General features: G+C 35.6%; 2 protein-coding genes across 2 annotated transcripts in view; one reads left to right on the forward strand and one right to left on the reverse strand.

Annotated features, from left to right (window-relative positions):
* The window catches only part of CACNA2D3 (calcium voltage-gated channel auxiliary subunit alpha2delta 3), a 409,143-nt gene that overhangs the window by 61,755 nt on the left and 323,434 nt on the right, over nucleotides 1-23,954 (reverse strand). Inside the window, exons 21-27 of the mRNA XM_054387292.1 lie at nucleotides 23,129-23,196; nucleotides 21,312-21,357; nucleotides 21,061-21,158; nucleotides 20,177-20,270; nucleotides 18,376-18,471; nucleotides 16,949-17,070; nucleotides 16,314-16,394 (exon numbers count right to left, since the gene is read on the reverse strand). Coding sequence (XP_054243267.1) covers nucleotides 16,314-16,394; nucleotides 16,949-17,070; nucleotides 18,376-18,471; nucleotides 20,177-20,270; nucleotides 21,061-21,158; nucleotides 21,312-21,357; nucleotides 23,129-23,196 — 605 coding nt within the window. The remainder of the gene's footprint in view (nucleotides 1-16,313; nucleotides 16,395-16,948; nucleotides 17,071-18,375; nucleotides 18,472-20,176; nucleotides 20,271-21,060; nucleotides 21,159-21,311; nucleotides 21,358-23,128; nucleotides 23,197-23,954) is intronic.
* LRTM1 (leucine rich repeats and transmembrane domains 1) lies at nucleotides 558-4,935 on the forward strand. Its single transcript, XM_054387313.1, has 2 exons — nucleotides 558-1,113; nucleotides 4,502-4,935. The coding sequence occupies exons 1-2, from the start codon at nucleotides 558-560 to the stop codon at nucleotides 4,933-4,935; spliced, it is 990 nt and encodes a 329-aa protein (XP_054243288.1).

Genomic DNA, 23,954 nt, shown 5'->3' on the forward strand with positions numbered 1-23,954 from the left:
TACTGCTAACTGTTTTAATAACAACATCTCTGAAGCCTGTTAGTCTTTTTACGACACATTAACTTCATTTTTTTTAGGTGGTACAATTAGAAAAATCACAGAAAAATAAAAGTTCTACTTGCAGTTCTTCTGACACGAGATGGCTCAAAGTTTTTATTACCACATAAACATTCCAATTTAATAATTTTAGAAACTCTGCCGCATTCCCTTCAACATCACTGCTTTGCTGGTGGCAAATCCTCCTGAAAACTATTTCTGCTTAAGATAAAGCCATGGGAAGCACTTCATTTTAAGACCATGGAAGTACTAACTTCATTCTGCATCATGAAAGTATTTCAATATTTTAAATACAATCTGTAATTTGACTAATGTATTATAAAACAAATTAACATTCTTTATGCTATCTACATGAATATTTATTATGGAGTTCTATATCCTTTGCCCATGTTAATGACCTGTACCTTGCCAAAAGACAAACGTTTTAAACTAGTTTTAAATCTTTCACTTGTGATACAGGTAACTGGCTTTGGGGTTTGAGTGTCAGCTTGTTAATCTATATGGCTCGTGGTTGTCCCGACAAATGCCTATGCTATACAGCTTCAAAGACTGCAGACTGCAAGAACAGAGGATTTACTGAAATTCCTGCCCGTCTACCTCCTGAAATTCAGATACTACAGTTGCAGGATAACCGTATTTGGAGAATCAGCCCAAACGCATTCACTGGAACACCGTTGCTCAAAATCTTAGACTTGTCTAATAATTCTCTCTCAAGTTTGGCACCAGGGGCTTTCCAAAAATTACGGTATCTTCAGGTTCTGAATCTAACCCGAAATTTGATTCATTACATCGAAAACAAGACTTTCAGTTTCCTCCCACGCCTAAAAGAGCTGGACTTGTCATCCAACAGCATTATACGTTTACCTGAGACTTTTGGAAACCGCACAGGAAATATAACATTACTGTCTGTGAAGCATAACAAACTTCAGAAAATGGAAAGAGTTCTGCTGGAGTCACTTCCAAACCTGAAAGTGGTTCTTTTCAAAGATAATCCCTGGCAATGTAATTGTAATGTCTTTGGCCTGAAACTGTGGCTGGAGAGCTTTTTATACAGAGGTAAGGAATTCTTCTCGTTACAAAACCACTTAAGCAGTATCTAACTAATTTTCACTACTACGGCTCCACAATTTGCCCCACACTTTAGGTCACCCCCTCAAATCACACAGAATCACAGAATGTTAGGGGCTGGAAGGGATCTCAAAAGATCATCTAGTCCAACCCCCCTGCCAGAGCAGGATCACCTATACCAGGTCACACAGGAACGTAACCAGGCAGGTCTTGAATATCTCCAGAGAGGGAGACTCCACAACCCCCCTGGGCAGCCTGTTCCAGTGTTCCATCACCCTCACAGTGAGAAAATTTTTCCTCATGTTTCCACAGAACTTGCTATGCCTCAACTTCCACCCGTTGCCCCTTGTCCTGTCATTGGACATCACCAAGAAGAGCCTGACTCCATCCTCTTGGCACTCACCCTTTACATATTTATAAACATTAATAAGGCCCCCCCTTGGTCTCCTTTTCTCCAAGCTAAAGAGCCCCAGCTCCTTCAGTCTCTCCTCAAAAGGGAGAGCACACTAAATTCTGTGCTTATGCATATGTCTGAATACAGGTGCTTTCAGAAATAGAGATGGCAAACTAGAATCCTAGAGAAAGTTTCTAGCAGCAGAAAAAGGAAGAAAGATATACACACAGTCATACAGTATGTACAGACACATTCTGGAAACATGTATGTACACAGTGTGCATGCATAGGTATTCAGATCTATCTATATGACAAGTATCCCTGTGCACATATGCTTGCTTTAATTCTGCCAACATATTTTTGCTAGAAGCAAATCTACTCTATTTAAAAGCTTTTTACCTGGTTCATGAGGGTAAACATCAAGACATATCAATAAAGACTCTACTTTGAAGAACTTAAGATTCTAATTCCACTCTAAATTGTCACTTGGTAGGTTTTCAATATTCTAAGAATACTTTATCTAAAAATGTATGTTGCCCCTTAAACAAGTTTTTGCCTAGTATTGCTTCCTGATTTGTTGTTAAACAGATGAGGTACTGAATTCATTGACAATTTCCTGACAGAAGTGTAATGCCATCACATGAGAAAGAGTGAATTTTATAAATAAAAGTAGCCTCATACTTTGCCTGCATCTGTTTTTTAAATATATTCATGAGTTATCTATAGAAAGGAGAATACGATTTCATTCTAAAGGAATTAAATATTAAAATAAATTAATTTCTTTCTCCCAGGAAGTATGTTCACAACTGAGAATTCAGAATAGCTGGGCAGTTTGCTTTTCTCTAAATCAGGCTTTGATGTTTGCATCTGATCAAACTTCAGATTACTTGCCTGTACATGGAAGAGAGACAGAGCATGTTGCAACACAGTGTATATGAAGATGGCCCATATTGCCTGTGACTGAATGGACTGCCATTTGCAGGCAGCAGAACTCCCCAAGGCACTTGGAAAACTGTACTTGCTATTCAACAAAATTAATACAGGAGTAGTCTCTGGGTGAGGTAAAGCCACTGCCAGAAGCAACCTTTTAGAAAATACAAAAGGCTAAACTCCTCTTAGGGTTAAAATCTTCATATTTTGGATTGGTAAAATATTACATTATCCCATGGTAAAATATTACATTATCCCAAGGCTTTACTTGTATTATGCTGGAACCATTCCCTCCGTAAAAAATTCAGCAGGGGTTCTGACTTCTCTGTGCAAAAGTATGTCATGATCCAAGATAAACAAATCAGATTATCTTAATTACTCTGCCAGCAGCATAAGTATTGTGATTTATTTTAAAAAACAACATTGTTTAGAAACTCAGTGATGCCCTTCCATCTTTCTGAACATTGTACAGATTACTTAAATGAAGTAATATGGAACTTATATATGTTTTAGCAAGAAGTTTTAAAGGAAGCCAGAACACTAATGTTCTTTTCTACACTTACATTTCCCTAAAATTACTCATATGAAACCCATGAAGAAAAATTAGTTATATTGCACACTAATCTTCCCCATGACTCATATTGTATACTTATGACAAAATAGTACTGTGGCTCTAGAGATGTTTTTTGAAAATCTTAACAAAACATTGCTAGAGATGGAACATTGTCTAAATTTAAAAGTATTGATCATTGTGTCCAATATAACACTGAATTGGTTCAATATTTTTAAGCTGAATCCAGCTCAGGCAATTGACATTTGATGCATTCTCATAAACAATTATAGAGATTGCTTCAGTTCAGGCAGGACTTCCATCTTCTGTTACAAGCACACATATTTGGTTTCTTAAAAGCACAGAAGTTTTAAGGATTCTTAATCCTTAAAGAATTGCAAGATTTTACCTATATCCACAATCCAAGTAACATATTGAAGGTGTCTGAAATCAGGATCTAGGTTTGACTATTAAAGACCAGGAGATGCTGCTGCACTTGTAACAGTCTTGAAATATCATCAGTATTTTGTGGAGCAGTCTTTGATTTCAGTTTGGCTCTCCTTATTCACTGCTTTCTCAGACAAAGTCTTTTCAGGATGAAAATTTCTATGCCTGGCTTTAGCTGAAAGGCTTGGACAGAGAAGAGGAAGAAAATTCATCTGATTCAATTAGTTAATTTTTAAAACTATATAAACATTGGTTTTGGCCTCGTTGAGACACTACACCCCTAAAGCTCTGGTGTACGAACTAATTAGAAATCTGAAGGCTGTGCTCAGTGTGTGTTCCTCCACACGTTGACAAACAACTACATGATTTACCAGGGCTGAGGCTTCCTACTTCACTTCCTGTTACACTAAAAATATCCTTTGGGAGAGAAGCAGAAGCTGGCCCCAAGCAATCATGAAATTTACCGTTTGAGCAGGGTAATAGATTTATTAAACTTAACTCCTTTAGATGTCTGTATATTTTCTTACCAAGAAATTGCTGAACTTTCTCTTTGCTTCGTTACAGTTAGCAGACGATGTCAGAACAAATACTACTTCATGGAGTATATTTCAATCAAGTGGGAAATCTTTACTAAATATACTGTTTTCATTTCTCTTTATAAGAGGAAGTAATGGTATGAATTTGAATGGAATTAACAGACTGTTAACATCTCTTTGTTTTCATCTGAGACTCAGTTCTTACTTTCCTACCACTGATTTTTTTTTTACCTTTACATTCATAAAATCACAGGTCATTTAATTCCTGACGAATTGCCTCTTGCAAATACTCTCATATGAGTGTTAAAATGTAATAATCTGACCATTGATCTAACTGGAAAGACACCTTAAAGATACAGTTATAGAACTTTCAAAGTATAAAGTCAAAGGTGATGATAAAATTACTCCAGATTTCTGTTAACTATTCATTAAGGTAATTAAGAAACTTCCAAATCTTAAGACCATAAATATTTTTCTCTTTCTTTTCTTTTTCTTTTTTTTTTTTTTTTTTTTTCCCCAGGAGGAATAAGCGATGGCATTATCTGCTCAGCACCAGGGATTCGAAAGGGAAAGGACCTCCTCAAGGTTCCCTACGAGCTGTTTGGAGCATGCCCGCTAACGACAGCTCACGTTCATCTAGCCAGCATTCACCACCACAGCTTCGAGCACAGAAGCTCTCTAAAGCATGTTCACCACCATGAACATGGGGAAAGCAGCCGTTCAACCTGTGAACCCAAACCAAAGCCCAGGCCTGTTAGCCTGCGTCACGCAATTGCCACTGTAGTAATAACTGGAGTCATCTGTGGAATTGTTTGCCTAATGATGTTGGCAGCTGCTGTTTATGGTTGTGCTTATGCTGCAATTACTGCTAAATACCACAAAGAACATTTGGCCCCCATCAGACGGCATGGAACTCCTGAGGAAAAAGAGCCATTTGGTAGTTCCTTGCCTTGAGTGAATTTTGTCTTTGGTTTCTTGAAACTAAAGCGTTCACCTCAGCTGGAAACTGAAAATTAAATAGGATTGGTTTAATAGAATTATTGCTTATGTTTTTTTCTTTCTTATTTTCAACTTTTTTTTAATGTAAATATATATAGTTTGGAATATATATTAATACTTTATGTAGAAGAATATAAGTTTGTTTATATTTTGTGTATGTATATTCTGAAGCCACTATTTAAGACTGAGTGGTTGATAATGAAATCTTGATGCATCCACTTTAAAGTATTTCATTCTCCACTACTAGCTCATGGTGTACTAGTAGTACAACATACGAGTTATGGTGCATCTACAGTCAGTAATTGACAAGAGTGAGCTTTCTGCAAAGAAAACATAGCTATGAATTATTGAATATATTTTAAGATTTTAGGATACCTGGTATGTATCCAGAAATCAGTATTAGAATCAGTCAGTCTATACACTGCCACTGGTAACCTAAATGTTTCCAAAACATTTCCAAATATATTTTTCCCTTTTCATACCTGCCCTAGAAGACCATTGTATCTGTAATCTAACTGAGAAAATAGCAAGTACTTTGTTAACTATCACATAATATTACATCTGTAATCTAACTTGGAAAATAGAAAGTACTTTGTTAACTGCCATATATGATTTTTAAATTACTTGGGAAGAAAGAAAAGAGTTCAGAAAATGCTGAAGAAAGAAGAAATGCTACACTGTTTCAGATACAAACACTCAAATGAGCATATACAGCACATATGAAGAAATGCTACCCATTACCCTGCTGGCATACATGCTTTCTACAGAAATTTCTGAAGATTCTTATTCCCAAATCCACAGACAAGTGTTCCTTTTTGCAAATATCATGACTGCAGATGCAGCTCCCATCACAGTGCTGTCCTTCAGTAAGAAGGATAATATAGCTGCATGTTTACACCATCTCTCTTCTCTCACACAGAAAGAACATTCATCTGAATTCATTCAAGGGTCTAAACTAACTTTCTGCAGCAAGAAATCAAAGCCAAAAAAACTTGACTAACAGGAGTTTAGAACAAAAAGAATGTTTGGAATGTTCAGGAGTGTTTTTAAAATAATTCTCAGAAATTATTTTAAAGCAACCAACCTTTCCCAATACTACATGAAATATGTCTAGGCTGTTTGCTTCAGATGCTTTCTACAGTGACAGGGTTAAATTCCTGTCTAGGCAGCTATTGCAGAAATCAACTCTTAGCATCTAACCTAAACCTTGGGTAAAAATCTTGCCAGTTTATTCCACTGGGTAGCAGACATGAGTACAATGGCTGAGTAATAGTCTGTAATAAAGGGAAAAGCAGGCTGTGTTGTCTCCTTCCAACAGATGGATTCCAAGATCAAGTTCTGTTGCTATTCTAATAACAGCCTCAACTGAGTAATGAGCTATATGGCAGGAGTCACGTAACCCTTGCTCTTATCTACTTAGCAATAATTGCAACCTAAATATTAAAGCTCATTCCTGCATCTGCAGTTACTTTCATGTCCAGAGAAAATTAAGCATCTTGGTCTTAATCTAAATCTAGCAGATACTGAAAACAATCAATTACTGTCTGTCCTGTCTGTCCTGTAACGCTAAATACTTTACATTATTATCAGGCTCTCTCCATTCTTTACCATCCCAAATTAAATAAATCAAGTTGTTTAAAAATTTCCTGTAAGGCCAAATCCTCCAAACTCTTCCCCCCCCTGCCGCATTCTCTATAACCTTTGCAGTTCTTCTACATTGTGTTTAAAGCATGGTACCCTATATTTTGCACATTGCCTCATCATTGGCACAGGATTTTTAGAGTACATATATTCAGACTCTTTAAATGTGATCCCTTGATGATGTATCTCAGAAGGAAGTTTGCTTTCTTCCTTTAAAATATTTGGTAAAACTTACTGAATAATCTATTGTCAGAGCTAAGATATTTTACTATTTTATTTATTACAACAACATTTTACAAGGCAAAACATAGCTTTTCAGGTAGAGAACACTGAAGTAATACAAGATAGGATAATACTGTCCATGAGCCAAATAATTAGTCCCAGAGCCAAAGCAAATAAGTGCTTTTCTATGGTGACAAGCTAAAATGAGCACATTTGCACTCAAACTGCAGATTCTACAATGACAGCTAATAAACCTCTGACCTCTAGAGAGATTTCATCCTCACTTTTCTGATAGGCTCATACACAACAGTGCAGTTTCCATCACAAATAAATTTACACATCTGATATCTTCAAGGAAAGGAACACTTGACTTAGTATTTCCATATTTCCTAGTTTGGAACACTCAGAACCTAATCCTTAATAAACAGACCTATCAACAAAAACCTTTCAGGTTGTCCTTACTGTAAGATGGTTAAACCAACCACCCACCTACCCACCCACAACAACAAAAAACATACAAACAAAAAACAAGGAAACAAAAGGAAAAGGTGAGGAAGAGGCAATGAAGAGCGCAATAACACTTAAAGGCAGTCTTTCCAAGTCACATTTAATGTGCTTTGGGGATTTTCCTGCACACATAAGGCTGTAAAATGATATGGAGTTCTGCCAGAAAGTGAAGTATTGCATACTTCCATTAGTTTGCAGTGCTATGGGAGCAGAGCAAGCCAATCCATGTAAAATTTTTTTTATAGTTTCTAATTTGCTGTTTGCCAAAAGAAAGGAAAAATACTAAACAAACAAGAACAAAAATCTCAACAACAACAACAAAAAATTAATTTAAGATTTATAAGATCAGATACAACATTTACAAAAATGTCTGCAATTAAAGAATTTCAATTATTTATGATGATAAACTAATAACAGACATCCAGAGAAGAAAGTGTTGATTCAATTGTCTAAATTAATAAAAGCAAAGTTATTTATTTTTCAGTACAGGAAACAGAATATTCATTTACTGAAAAAAGGGATAAAAGGCACAATTTACTGTCCGTAACAATTACTGACAATAACAAGTGGAAGACTGGATCTAGAGATTCCCCACAGAACTGCCCTTAATTTGTAAAGCTTAGCAATGGACATCTGCCGTTGAAATAAGTTGTCTGCAGAGATTTATTTTTCAGATAAAGGTTCCCGAGAAAGCTTTGTTATTTTTCCAGAAATCTCCTGAGAGGTATTATAGTGAGCACAGCATTTTTTTCTAGTCTCTGTGAAAAACACTCTTCCCCACCAAAGTAATCAAAGTATCAGGACACACTACTCTGCAAGATATTTGCAAAGAGAAAGTACACAGATTGCTTTATCCCTGTCTTTCATACAGAGGCAGATCATAGTATCTGTTAAAAAAAAAAAAAAGAGAGAGATGCTTTCTAAAATTTCAATTTAATTAAATTACAGCTAAAAAACACAGTACACTAATGATCTTCACAGATGTCATCCTTAGTACCTATGTTGAAAGCAACAAAGCCTAAACTGAAACGGGCTTGCCTTGTGTGTCTTTCCATCCAGAGCTTGCAAAAACACAATTGAAATTCAGCTTCATTATTTCCTACTACTACAATATCCAAACAAAATCAGGAGCTCTCTTCTTGAATATCAAAGTAGAACATTTAGGGGCATTATACATAGCCTATGTATCACTACCAATATTAAAAAGAACAACAACAAAACCCCCAACGACCAAACCCCAGCCATCGCCTGCTAATAACCATCTATCTTTGCTGACCAGAAGACAGAGATACATAAGCTTTAGTTAAGCACCTAGAAAGTATGCCTGCTTTTGCAGCTTTGAACTTGGCTGAAAATTGCATAGTCATAATAATCACAAGGGGCTTGGTACTTCCTGGGTTTATATTACCTGAAATGTGCCTGTATGTTCTCGCAGATGAGACAAGCAGCATCATCAATCATGTGGATGAGGCAGTAAGCCACAACAAGGGAGAAGGAGTAGGAATTAGAAAGCCATAATAAACACACCAATGACTACATACTTCATAACTACCTTCAGTGAAAGCTGCAGTTGCTCTCTCTTATGGATTACGGAGGAATCCTCCAGTGTTTTAGGGCTACCTACACTACATGTTGAACCTCTTGCCATAAGGGTGCCATCTTCATTGCAAGACACAACACACAAACGAGAAAACGTTGTTCATATTTGGAAATACATTCTACTGTGGGGAAAATAAATCATTATTTCATAATTGCAGCTCTGTACTTGCACAACAATGAAGTTTTTGAAAGGACAATTTATCTGCTGCCTCATTCTGCTATCAGGAATTATTTAGCAAAATGGCCCTAGAATCTGATTGTCACTAAATCACAAGAGCCATCCTCCTACCCAAATTACATGGTACTAAAACCCAACTAACCAAGCAAAAATTTCCAGCAGCAAAGCAGAAGTGCAGAAGCAAAGGGTAGAATGCTCTGTGTGAGTTCTATAGATCTTAACACTATACATGTCAGAATAGAGTTCCACTAACTTATCCATCAGATTCTCAAATGAGAAGTGGTGAGGAAAGTCCAAGAGTTAGATAAGTAGGGGTTAAACTCCCAAGCCAACACTATCAGATCTTAAAAAGCCCTGGTCTTCAATTATTTCACATACTGATTCTGTATGGTAAAATGAATTGAGAATAAACACAAATAAATACAAATTTGTGAATGGTTGAGAATATGCCATCTAACTTCAGATTCTCTGTTCAGCCAACGGAGAGGGGCTGGATTTTACCACATGCTCTGAAGTATTCTGTGGAGAAGCTTACTCCTATGTGTCTACAAACCATGTTTCCTAAGCCGTGGCTTCTAACCTAAGTCTAGGAGTTGTTTAATGTTAGACTGTGCAAATACACATATCCATTTTCCTGAAACATTAGTTTATGAATACTAAGATAATATTCAAAGTGAACAAGAAACCCTGGAAAAATATAAACTAGTGGTTTTCTACCAAAGCATGAAAAGCATTTTGAGGGATTTACTAAATGCTATTGCTGAATATAATCTTCTGTGGCTTATAACGTGGAGCAAAGATTAAGCAAATCACTGTCTTGCCTGACAAGGAAAACCTCTATTTTAGAATGCTTCAAAAATTTGGTTAGTGTGTCATTACGATGACATATTCATTTTCCCTTAGGCCTTCACATTAAAATGCAACACTATAGATGGTATCATAAATTTTAAGGACTATATGACAATGACATTTGCTCAAATGTTTTTAATAATATAGTAATATCAAGGCAAGACATGTAAGAAAAAAAAAGTGAAAAAATATAAACAGTACAGAGAGGATGTATTTGCTCTGTGTTGTTGTAACAATAGTAGATTTAACCATTAAAATAATTAAGTATTAAATACTGGAAAGGGAAAGTATCCTGTCTTTACTTCAGACAATTTGTTTTCTATTATAAAACGTAACATTCCTTGTTTGCTTAATAAGGATTTTTGGTAGAAGCATTTAAAAATCAAACTGTCAGTGAAGAGGGTGAGGCTTCCTTTTCTCCAGATTCAATTACATCTCCTAGACCTGAGTACAAAGTACTGCTTATTAAATTTTCAGTCTATATTAGCGTATATTTCAATATAAATAGCATATACATATATTAGTAGTTCAGCACAATCTGCAAGTTTAGCAGCATTCAGTAGTAGGTGTTTCTTTCATTCTGCTAGGCCATATGGACATGTTTCTTTCAAAGACATCTCGTATGTGATAAATTATTTCTGTTAGTCTCACAGCATTAGCGTGTGGCAGAGAACAGAGCAACTTAACACTTATCACATCCTTGGGGCACGGCACCATCTACTATGGAATTGACTGCATATGTCATGCATTACAGGACACATTCCCTGGTACCTTCTGTGTCACATACCTACTGAGAGGGAAGACACTATATAAAGCTATCAGTCATGGGTGGTAGAAAACATACTATTTTCTTTTTGGCTTTTACTGCTTATCAGTAGAAAACAATGGCTGTAAGGAAAAAAAATAATAAATTTGGTCATCCTTAATCATTCTGAAATGAACAGTAAAACTGTTCTCTTGAAAGAGCTATGTACGAAGTATAACTGTTATTCAATATATTCACAAAAGACAGAGCCTGACCCTTATGGGTCCAGTATTCTCACAAGAGCAATAGACTTTTTGGTAGCTTTCACCACAGAAGAATAGGAGAGTGGCCATCTGTACAAGGAATGCCTAACATATAAAAGAAAAACAAAAGCTCCAATCAAGAGGCTTGCAATTGTGAAGAAAAACAGGGTTCTTTCTACACTGATTTTCCTTTTCTATCCAAACAGGAATTACTGCAATCATTTTTTTTTTCAATGTAGCTTCAGCAGAAAATAATGAGTCAGGGTAGATTCACAGAGCTATGGCAACGCTTGAATGCACAACCAAAGCAATCATTCTTCTTTGAGAGAAAATGACTGCAAAGATGCTTGTACAGAAGTACAGCATGGATTTCTTTTCTTTTCAGAGTTATGCTGAATAAGAGAAATCTTCAGATTACTGGAATACTTTCTAATTCAGCTACACTTCCATTAATCTACTATTCTAGTTGAGTTGACATAGAGCAATAAGGGCTTGCTTCTTTCTGAGAACTACTGGTCTGAATGCATCGATAAAGTTTTTCATGTTTCTAAAACAAAGAAATTATAATGTTACTTGATTTTTCTTGAGAGGCCACAAAAAAGCATGTGTGTAGATGACTCGTGTATTCTACATCCTAATTTCAGCTTTGATAAATAAGAAGTTCAGTACAGAACTGACCATTTGTAAAATATTTTGGTAGAAAATAAATATAAGACCACTTCACATACTCCTTCATCATACTTTGGTGTCACAGAAGCAAAACTTCTTTTCAATTCTACAGTTTTATAGGTAGTGACAGTAATAAAACACCATCATCAGCTATCATATCTAGTCATATTTGATAACTTTAAACCATATTTTATGGCAGCTTTTCCATCACAGAAAGAACATGCTGATGACATTCATCTAGGGTTCAGAGTAGTATCATTTATTCAGATGTATATACTTAGGTCCCTGCAACTGACAGCACAGCCATTTGTTAAGAGACTGTGATATGCAGATTAATAATCTTATCACTCTTTAAGCTGTCTCATGCTCACATGGTAACATACTGCAGTACTAGAAATGTAGGCATATATTGTTGTCTTTCTCTGACAAAATGGCATACCTCTTTGCAAAGTGAAACAGGTTTAAAAAGGGAGAGAAAATGCTTTTTTTTTTTAACTATGAGAGTGGCTTAAGTCTGGAAGAGGTTGCCCAGAGAGTGTCTGTCTTCTCCATCTTGGGCTCGTTCAAGACCTGACTGGACATGGTTTTTGGTAACCTGCTCTAGCTCAAGATCTAGTCCACTGGGAATGACAAAAAGAAAAGTGTGTACTTACATTCAGATTTTTTAACCAGCCTCATAATAAATAAAAATGGATTATTTATCCTCATCTCCTTAAAACTATACATTTCAAATGACTATGAGAATAAAGACTGTTCTCACATATGATTTTAATTCTTCGTTCATCTGACTGTGTGTCCAGAGATTTTTATTACTCACTGCTATGAACTTTTACAGTGAGGCTTGAAACTCCATATTCTTCTCATTCTATGAAAAAAGTTAAGAGATCTTGACAATTTTCATCAGATACTTTCTTCGGTGTTCTTCAATAAACTTTTGCCCTAAGAAAGTTATGTCAGTTCTGTTTTCTTTAATTAAACATCCCACCAGGCTAATTTTCATGTTTTCTGTGAACAGCAATGGTCTCTTTCAACACAAAAGATTTTTAAGGTCCTTTATTGCACTGCAGCTTTTGAGCTAAAATGCATCTACAGGGAATTACATACATGAAGATTCAAGTACTCTCTCAACTCCCTCAGCCTCTTGTTTTAGAGCCTGCTTTACTCCATGATGACTTCTGTTTGCTTTCTTTTGTCCCCCTTTCTTGCCTAGAAACGTCTAGGTGTGAAGAATTTTAGAAATTGTATTTCAAACAAAATAATAATGATTAAACCACCACCTTTCTAAAAAAAAAAAAAACCACCAAACAAACCAAAAAAAACCCCACAAACACATACATAGCATATACAGGTCCCATTCTGCACTTTTCTAGATACCCATCTATTCACTACTTGGGAGCAGAGATTCAAATAAAGAACCTAAAATGAGGTCACTCATCATGCAGCATTGAACAACACAAGACTGTAATGCTGAATTCTATCAGCAGTTAGCATGCAGTGCACTGCCTTCCACAGGAGCATCAGAAGAGATAATTCAGTCTTGTCTCATTTTTTAACAGCTAGATTGTTACCTAAATTCAGATATCCTGTATTGACTAGCTCCACCTTTGTCAATGTAAGGAATACTAATCTTATATGACTCTCCTGGAAATGTCAAGGCTAGAGTGATTCTACCATTTTTGATTTCACTATCTTCCATTCTCCTTCATATTGTAACATGGAAAGTTTGAAGAGACATAACATTTCAATACAAACTTGATGTAGGAGACATGGTCATAGAGAACACTGAGACAAAGCAATTTTGAGCATAAATGTGTTTAAATCTAAACCAGCCCTTCATTCAGTACTATTGTCCCTTTCTCTCCTGCAAATAAATTGAACTCTTTATAAACGGTAATAACTATTTTGCGACTGCACTTATATATTAAAGCCTTGTCTCCTTATTCCACGCTTTCTACAGAAATTTGAATTTATTTAAGTTAAAAAAATAAATCACAATCTCAACTGAAAGATGCAGGAGGGATTTTAAAAACATATTTATTTGCCAATAAGAAAACACATTCTGACACTTAACTGGTATTAGTAGGTACAGATGGTGAAACAGCAGCAGTAACATTCAAGTTCTCTGTAGTGACAATCTGGAGACTCATTGATTTTAGTTAAGTCTTCCCTACTTGCAATAAGCCTCATGATAGATTTGCATCTGAAGTCTGTTATAACTGCTATTTTTCTACCAAAAACACAGAATAAAAAAATTCTACAAAGAAAATAGAAGAGACTCAGATTTTGTAGTAAGAATTGGACTTGTTCCTTTTTTGCCTCTCGTGTGCAGTTCTAACTCAGGTTTCCATTTTATAATAACGTTCTAGTCTCTCTCTGCCAGTTTTAAACTTTTGTAGTGATCTGCAACAAGCAACTTATTGGCACAGCTTTGTTTTCTGTCAAATCCCTCTAAGGAACTGCATGATTTTACATGAAATGTGTATCCCATCCTGATGCTTTCTCTAATCCACTCAGACCAAAGAGGGATGAGGAATATTTAGTTGACACAAATTAAAATGAGACGTTTTGGCCAAATTTGAACTTCAGCATAGGTATTTGAAAATGTTACCCATAATCCTGCTTTAGTCTCCCACATCTGGCTAATAAAATCTTCAAACTTTTCCCATTTACTACTGCTCCAGTTTCAGCCTTCAAATCCATTTTGCTTAAAATAGAATATTGTCAACTTTATAACAAAACTTAAAAATTTAACTACATGCTGGATACTTTGTTGAAATTTTTCTGATGGAAAAACTAGGAGTGGCAACTCATATTTATGATTTCCAACTTAAAGAGGATAAGAATAATGCATATACTGGTTTGTCTCTAAATGGCTGTAACTGGCTGAGTGATACTTTCAAGGAAAATGGTTTGTACAGATCCAAGGAGGCCTCTTCTCCTCCCTCCCAGAAAAAATGAAAGCAAAGATGTAAGAGGCAAAGGGAAAATATTATTCAAAGACAATTCTTAAAAATGCTTCATACTGGGGGGGGGGGGGGGGGGGGAGGTAAAGAACCACTGATGTGCTTCAGAATGTAAATACACTGCTCATACTTTTCATGGCATTATACATCACCTGTGTATGTATATCACCTGTGAAATTGCTATCAAACAATCCAACCAACCAAGACAAAACAAAAAAAACCAAACCAAACCAAACAACCCCCCCAAAAAACCACAACAACAGAAAAAAAAAAAAACCACAATCAGATTTGTTTGGACACTATTAGAGATGGCTATGGACAATACCTAAATTGCAAACACTAGTAAGGAAAGAATGATATTTAAGATGTCTATTAATGATGCACAATTTACAGATGTTGTGTGGTAAATTGCATGATAAGCCTTTTGCTAACTCCAAATGATGGAGCCTTCCCTAAATAACATGTCAAGCTCTTTCATTGTACAGTAAAAACTCTTAACTACATCTCCAGCTATTTGCAGACGTCTGCACTGACATAAGTTTATAAATGCTATTTTGTGCTTTAACAGGAATATAAAGTCAAAATCAGGATTTCCTGTTATTTCATGGGAGAGTTCAGTACATTGTGAATAATGTATTTGTGCTAACTGGAGTCAGAAGGGTGCTTTCTCAATGACAGCATAATATCAGTTATTATCAGTGGAGATACTCTGTATTTGAGGGCATGTATTAGAGATTTCCTAACTATCTGACACATTCTTGTTGTTTCGTGATTGTGTTCCCTGTATCTTATTGCATTTTAAATCATGTTATAAATATGAGAAAAAAATGTGGTGGATACTTTGTATAGTAGGTACTAAATTTTCCCTCAGATAAGAGAGGTTGGTTTCTAGCATAACAAACCATAAGACTTCTCTAAATGAACTCCTTCTTCAAATTTGGTAGCCATTGGGAACTAGATAAAACTGTTCAGAAAAGCATCTGAACTTGAGTGAGGAATTAAAGACTAATTACTCTCCTTTTAAAATCGAGATATTTTGTCTCTAAAACAATCTTTTAGCCTTTTAGGTACTGTTATACTCCTCTCTAATAGACTGTAGAGCTTTGTTTTTCAGTAGAGCTTTCTTTTTCAGTTTATATACTCTGATCAAATCACTCTGTGATAATCTAGAAAAAAAAAATATGACCACTTTGTATCATTTGTTATAGGACAGGATTTTCAAACCTGAAGATTAGGAGAACCTTTAGACATCAGATAGTCCTTTCTTATATTTCCTTTTCCTTAAGATAACATATTCTGATTTTTGATGATATAGAATTGTGTCTACTCAAAGTGCTTTACTGATAAAGATTAGTTCCACTAAGTCAAACTCCATAGCTCACGAGCTTGGACAATCAATTAATAAAGGTCAAGTTCTTAGGGAGAGGAGTCATTAAGCATTCTCTACACTAAGTCATTCAATTGTATCTTATAGGTGTAACTGTGTCTTTCCCTCCTCCTCTCTTCTTAAAAGATGATATTCCTACATTAAATTTGAGCTAACCCAAAAAGAGAAAGCAAGGAATTAATAAACTGCTTAAAAAAAACCCCCACACACAAAAACCCAAAAACAAAACAAACAAACAAACAAAAAACCCAGAAAACAAACCAAAAACAAACCACCCATAAACAGAACAAATAAACTGAAACAACTTTACCTGCAACAACTGGAGATTTTCTGTCATCCAAAAGTTGAATAGCAGTACTGGCTGTCACTACATTGCTTTTGTTTGCGGTTTCTGGAAGGTGCATTAAAGAAAAAAAATTGAAATAGCATATTGCAAAATGAGGAAACTGAGCTTTTTCCCCCCTCAATCAGAAGTAACAATCCTGTTGGACTTAGTGCTGAAAAAATAAGTATCATGTTTTATGTACACACAGAACACAGAGGCACTGCCGTTTCAAAATTCCCCAACATCAAGCTTAAAGCACCAAAATGAGCAGTTGGGTTTTGACCTCTTTGCTAAAAGTGACAACAAAGGTGAGAATAGGTAGGGCTTCTCATGAATGTGGACACTTGCTCTTTTGGGCTTGATCTTGCTTAAAATACAAAGCTGTAAGTTCAACCTATGCAAATAGTAAATGAAAATTGTTACACTACATCTTGGGGCTTCACTTGGAGCCCTGTAAAAGATGCACCTGGTCAAAGGACTGATAAAATAGCTGCAGATTTCAATGTATACTTGAGATTAACAACTCAGACTAGCTACAGAGCTCACTTGGTACTGATATACTGGAAATCCTTTGAGCATCATCTATGGCTTACCGTTTAGAGAATGACAAAATCACATACCTGTACTAAATGGGATTGAATAGACAAAGCTCCCAGGTATCTGCTCAGCAGCTCTTCTGTACCACAGTGGAAAATGGTCAGCATTAAAAATGTTCTCCTTATCTTCAGCTGTCAGGAAATCTCTTTAGAAAGAAGAGAGAAGGAACAGACTTTTTTGTTGCATGCCTTACAATGGTTTCCAGTTTTGAAAGACAAAAAACCAAAATGGGAAAGAAAACAGTTTTGGACAATTTTTCCAATATGATTTGTTTAACAAAAGGGTTAACTTTAACACCTAATAATTATTTGTGACACACTTGCCATCGCTTTTGTTGTGAAGGGTGGAAAAAATATACTACCAAAAAAACTTGGTGTCTCTAAGTAAAACATTTGTACTGATGTGTACAAATAGAAATGCTGTCTAAAAAGCCTTTTTCTCTCAGCACAATGCAAGAACTGTGAACTATAAAAAGTGGAAAAGGCACTGGAGACTTGGTGGTTTGTTGCCACTGGCACTCACTCTTAAGTAATGAAAAAAAAGCAATTTAACAGCCTACTTCCCAAATAACATGTAAGTGGTGGCAGTGAACATCTACATACTTCATTCTTCAATAATCTCTGGGAATGCTGACAGAGAAAAGTCTGTCAGAGAAAAGAGCAAGTATGGTCTTCATGCTTTTGTTTCAGTTTGCTGTCTGGCAGCAAGAAATCGCAGTGCTATTGATCTCACCTCTCAGCCTACTCACCCTACAGCAATATTTTGTGGTCAGATAAGCACATATAATTTTATATTCAATAAACTTAATTTATCATAAACATCAAGTGCAGATTTTCTTTCATGTGCATAATGCATATAGATTTGCCCAACACTACCAAACTGCTACCTGAAAAAGTAATTACAGGACCTTATTTTCTGCATCTCCATTTTAAGAAGTCTGTGCCTCCAACTAGATCACATCACCTCCAGGGCAAAATAGGAAAGGAAAAGTTTGAATGATGAGATCTCCTGATTACTCTTTCATCCGGTATACTTCTGTCACTTGCCTTTATTTTAACACCAAAAATATTTTCCACAACAATGATGCAAAATCCCTGAAAAAGCCTACAAAGGTGGTTTTTTTTTTCAGGTGGGACAGTAAAAAAAAAAAAAAAATTAAAAATCATCTGCAGATGTATCATTTTCATAATTCCCATCTGAAGAATAAAGATGTGAGACTAACTCAAATGGAGTGGGAAGAAAGTAAATATATGGGGGTTGGGTGTAAAATAGCTCATTGTTCCAAATGTTCCAGTTGCTGAAAGAATCTCAGTATCCTAGAAAATCCTCCTAATTTATTCTATGTATTTTAGTGTGCTAGCATAAAACCCTGGAAGAGACAGACAGCTTCCTAAACATAAGCTTTTTTTGCTTTTCTCATATGCCTGCCAAGCACAGCTTTGTTACTTACTGATTAGTAAGCTGTTCTGGACCCACAAACAGGTTGATACGAGATAGTCCAGTCCGTGTTCCAAGGAAGGCAACTTCCACTCCCTTGTCAGAGTTTCTGAAATAGAGCAGAACACAATCAAAGATAATGTTTCCAGACAGTAAAAAGTCAAAGCTATATTACTGGTCACAGAAAGTACAAGTGTACACATTTTTGATAAAGATTATTTTAAGTGCAGCTTGCTTATATTTTTTTAAATGCTGCTTTTAAAGTTATAGTCATGCGGACTTTGGAAAATATAACAATGTAGAAATGCTGTTTAGACCAAGAGTCACTAAAAAGTCAGAGACAGTAAAGTTTGTAAGATTTATGGGGAGGAATTGGTGGAAGCCATAGAATAGAAAGGTGTGACATAGCTATATACCAACTATTTGATAACCACTGGCACCCAGTGATTCAGGACAAGTAGGAATTCTAGATCTTACTCCCAGTCCATTCAACACATCTGTGGTAACAACTCTGCTTTAAGTCATAGATGTGACTGTTGCTCAAACAAGCAAAACCTAAGTTAGATCAGAAATAGCTAGCTCAGAATCAAATGCTGGTGCTATCACAATAGGCTTTAGTCTCAAGTCCTCAGGAAAAAAGTTTGGCAGGTAGCTCAGGCTGAAGTTTGTGACTGCAGTGTTATCAGGTAGCTACTTTAAAATTAGTTCTTGTATGGCTACAAGGACTTCAATCATATTACCACAAAAGCAGGGACCACAGTCTCACTGTCTCACACTTCATTCTTCCACTAATGACCTGTCTCATTAAGTCAGCATATGAAAGGGAATCAAAAGTATCCTGCTAGCATCTCTCCATAGTCTTCCCTGTGCTTCCTAGTCCTACCATTGTGTAGGAGGATTCCAAGAAACCTTATGTCTTTACATAATTCATCAAAGTCTAGAGTATATTAACATGAAACAATTTCTTTATCTTCTAAGAAGAAATTGGATAATCCTTAATGTGATGAATCAGATCTTATCACATTGATTTTACTCATTCAGTATGAATATGTGCTTTACAGCAATACATATTTTTTATTCAGCTTTTAAAAAAAATCATTCAAATTTAGCAAAATATAATCAGGATGATCTCCAGAACTGCCTCTCAACCACAGTATTTCATGCAAATAGCTAATCTTAACACCTGATTTCTTTAATATATACATACATATATGTTTTTATATATATATATATGTGTGTGTGTGCATGTGTTTATAAAAATCATGTGTTATATTAACACCTTAGTATATCATAAGATAAAGTAAAACATATACACTCTAAAAAGGACCACCTAAACTCCTAATTATCTAAAACAGGAAACAGGATCCCAGTTAGTTTTGGAAAAGAAACAAAACTAACCAACCAACCAAAAAAAACCCAAAAAATAATTAAAGAAGTTATTTCTTTTATGAGCTCATGGTTTTCCCATATATATTTTGTTCTGAGAAAAGCCACCAATTCCATCAACAATTTTGGCAATTTTTGCATTAAATTTCACAAGTACTGTAAGTACTTATACCTGTAAGCTGTAGGTACTATACAATTTTATTAGTTATACTGTGAAAATTGGATAACCTTACAGCTGATCATTGTGATGTATACTGCAACACAAGCACTAAACACTGAACTCAAAATTAGCAGTATATAGGATCAAACGGTTTTCATAAAGTTTTTATGCATATCAAGACTCGTTATGTATTCCACCAATTTACCAACATAACTATTAAAAAGTCATCCATGACTGACCCATAACAGCTGGCATAAAATTTGCTTACTCTGATTTGTTTAATGCTAGACTCGTCCAATAAGCTTCAATTGGTGCGCTCACAACTGCATCAAACAGAACTTCCTGGATCAATTCTTTATCACCTGTTACAATAGATTAAAATCAGCAAACATACATGCATACAGAAATTTATTTTTTTTAGATGATGAAACTGTATTTTTTCACACTAGCATATTTTATCTGTGGTATGCATTCTGATTTTTGGACTATTAAACATTTACCATGTAATTACGTGCTATTTTACCACAGTGAAGCTTTTCAGATGATTTAATTGTAATAAAAACAATTATAGATTAAAACTCTCAAAATTATTCTCCATTTCCTGTAACGTTCATGTACATGTTGTCTAATGCTTGCCTTTTCATGGCATAAGGTTAAACCAGGTTTGCTTATAGTTACAAAAGCTCTACAGTTCTGAAAATAGTCAAAATAGTCACTTACCCATCTGATTTTTCTTTTTATTCTGCTTTGCAGTTCAGAAATGCTAACTGCATACTCCCTAAAATATTGATGAAATACCTGGCATATTTGGTGATGTGATCCAAGCTGTGATTCAGACCAATTTTGTTTAACTTGTAACACCAGATAGAGTGATAATATTGTGCAGCATAGCTACTCCATCTGAATGGAACCTTGAATGTTTGGTTCAGGCATATTGTTTACCACAAAAGTCAGAAATTCGTATCATCAATATTTTTACTGATACACTGGGAAAAGCTCAAAACCAAATGAAAGTCCAAAGTAACATCAGACAAGCAATCCAATCTCAATTTACCGTTGGTAAAACTAAGCTTTGCAGCTCACAGAAGGTTCAGTACAACAGTTTTTAGCTGGGGTAAAGCCTCCTATATGCATATTTAACAAAATACTTGCATTGGAGCAACGGTTCTTTTCCTGTAAGGTAACGTTTAATTGCTTCTAACTGAGTCATCTGACGGTGTTCAGGATGTAAGTCAGTGTTGCAATAGGACCTGTGAACATGTTGTCAAAGTATTAAAATATTAATACATATAAGCATGATCTCTCTTTGTCTTTGAACATAAAATATTGGGCTCAGCAAATACAAACAATATGAAATCAAGAAGGGTAACAGACACCAGTTTCATGCTTTGTTTAAGGCTTACCATTCATCTGCTAAAGACACATCAGGGTGTTCTAAATCATGTAAACCTGTAACAGGAATAATAATGGGCTATTTAGGGAGCAGTCTGGCTAACAGATGGTTATTTACATACACTCCATAACATAAGCCCTTACTTCTTGGAAAGTGCATCATTACCACAGTGTAATAAATCACAGTAAACTATGGTCAAATACACTTCAGGGTCTAACACACTGGCAAAAGCCAACTAAATCAAATCTAAAACTGAAAAGATAGCAAAAACTTTTTTTGTGCTAATATGTTTAACTCATACAAATTACATCTGAAATATTCCGAGTTTAGAAGAAAATTTGAGCAAAGAGAAATACAAACAGGTAAAAGATTCCTGTTCTTACTTTCTTGTCCTATTTGGTTTGTAAAGTTCTTTATGCTAAAACACACACTCATTTCATGAGAGTTCTTTCTCTCTTTTTTTTTTTTTAACAATTATTTTAAAAACCCAACTCCCTCAAAACCTAAGCACACAGCTCATGAACACAACCAGCAGTTTACAGGATCATTCAGAATAGGTTTATTATACTAACAGGTCATGCAAATGCCTGTAAATAAGACCTATATAATTAGTTACCTAGCACAATAAAAATGTACTTTGGCAATTTAAAAAACTTTTTAAACACTTATCAATAGACAATAAGCACACAGGGTTCAGAAGGCAAGGTCTGAGTTTAAACCCTCTGAGTGCACAATACACAATGACAGAGCTGTGGTGACTAAGGAAAGTAAGGAAGTCAAAACTAGAACTGTAAATATAGTCCCTGGGAAGTACACTGAGGAGTCAGTGACAAAGAATCAGGGAAGGTAGGACTCGGAAAACTCAACAGTTAGTTATGGATGTGATGAATCCAGCAGGAAATATCAGACAGACTATTTGAGATGTATGGCTGAATTAAAAAAATGAGAGGTATAGTGGAACAGTTTGGAGAGTAAGCAGCTCCAAGTCTCCTGCTGTGCTCTCTTTCTATCTAGACATGTATTTGCTGTACAAGTGACTTAAACTTTTCCTGTGTTCAGGAACATATTAATGTCCTAAAATACACCTGAGGAACAAAGGCCTAAGGAAATTAACTATCTTGTTTAATAGCACTGACAAAACAAGAAGCAAAATTGGAAATGAACACCTTAAGCATAAAGTAAAAAGCATGCCTCTATTGAAATATTTTGTTTTCTCAGCAGCCATTAAGATATGAAACATTTTGTTTTCTCACCAGCTATTAAGACCTCTCAACCCTCTCTTCATTCTTCGGAAACACCTCTGCCCTTCCTTCATCTTCAGAACTCTTTCTTTCTGACCTTCTAGCTAAATAACTCTCTCGATCCTCACAATTGGCTCCTCTACTAATTTTAACTGTGAACTTATAAAAAAATTAAACCCATAAAGAACAGCTCTTCCCCTGATTACTTTTATTGTTACCATAAAAATGCAAAATGTAAATCCCTGTAAATACTGCCCAAAGTAGTTATAGCATTGAAAGATTTCATTGAGTCTGTGAACAAACAGAGCCAAAGCCATTACAGTGCTTTTGGTTATTTCACTCAAAAAACACCAGAAACAATTAACATTGGATCCTGAGTGATACTCTGGAACACTGAGAGAGGAGGATAGATTATGATTCCCATCTAAAGAAGATTCACAGTCTGACTACACTTAATATAAATGAGAGGGGGAAATCCCATGAGGTAAAAAAATAATCTAAATCCCACATGAAATCTGCAGACAAGCTTTAGGTCTACCAAATCAACAATAACCTACTGTATAAGCAACATGAGAAGGTATCTTACCTTCTTCCACAGTTACATTCCCTCTGAAGAAATATTTTCCATGTCCTCTAGAGAGAGCCACACCTAAACTGTGCAGAGAAATAAAGCAGACCTTGAAATCTGTGAGACAAACAATAACAGACATTCAGAGCTATTTTCATTTCTGACATTTCCAGCTAGTGTACTATGATTACCTCTAAAACTCTGTTTCCAAACTCTCACTGATCGTATTTATTGTTCAACTAGCTGCTTCAAGGCTGTTTCAGAGTTCTGATGTGTCTGCAACAATCAGCTGTATTTTTGTGTGCTTAGAGGTGCAGTAAACCATCATTCTCTGGCAAACTAATAACGGAGCCCCTCTAAGCTCACTGCTGTTCACTCAGCATGAGATTTCTTCAGCTGAGCCTTGAACATGCCCATGGCCTTACAATAAAGGAGGCAATTGTTTTATGTATCAGACCAAGCTGTTGACAAGCTACATAAGTGTGGGAATCAATGGAGCTACTGAGAGGAAAAGAATTTTTTATACGACAACAGCATCATGACTCCTCTTGGACTAATTTCTCTGTGAATCTGTTTTTTTCCGCTTTGACTTCAGATTCATGACTGTCAATAGTTACCCTGTTTTGGTTTGGTTTTCAGTCTACCATTTGAACTGTTCAAGTTAAATGAATCAACTGGTGGATCCCATGCTTTTTACTATCAAACAGATACATAGAATACCTTCTGGCAGTCATTCATTGAAGGGGACTACATCACACTAGGAACCTGCCAGTAGTCAGTAAGTCTAAAAATGCATGGGCTAATACTTTAAGCACATGTAGAGGAACTGATTCCAAGAGCATAC

The sequence above is a fragment of the Indicator indicator genome, chromosome 15, assembly GCF_027791375.1.
Source record: "Indicator indicator isolate 239-I01 chromosome 15, UM_Iind_1.1, whole genome shotgun sequence".
In the NCBI taxonomy this organism is placed as follows: Eukaryota; Metazoa; Chordata; class Aves; order Piciformes; family Indicatoridae; genus Indicator; species Indicator indicator.

Bases quoted from the DNA above. Each gene is read 5' to 3' on its own strand.
- LRTM1 (XM_054387313.1), top strand. From the start codon at position 558: ATGGCTCGTGGTTGTCCCGACAAATGCCTATGCTATACAGCTTCAAAG. The intron at 1,114-4,501 runs GTAAGGAATTCT...TTTTTTCCCCAG, and splicing joins GGAGAGCTTTTTATACAGAG to GAGGAATAAGCGATGGCATT.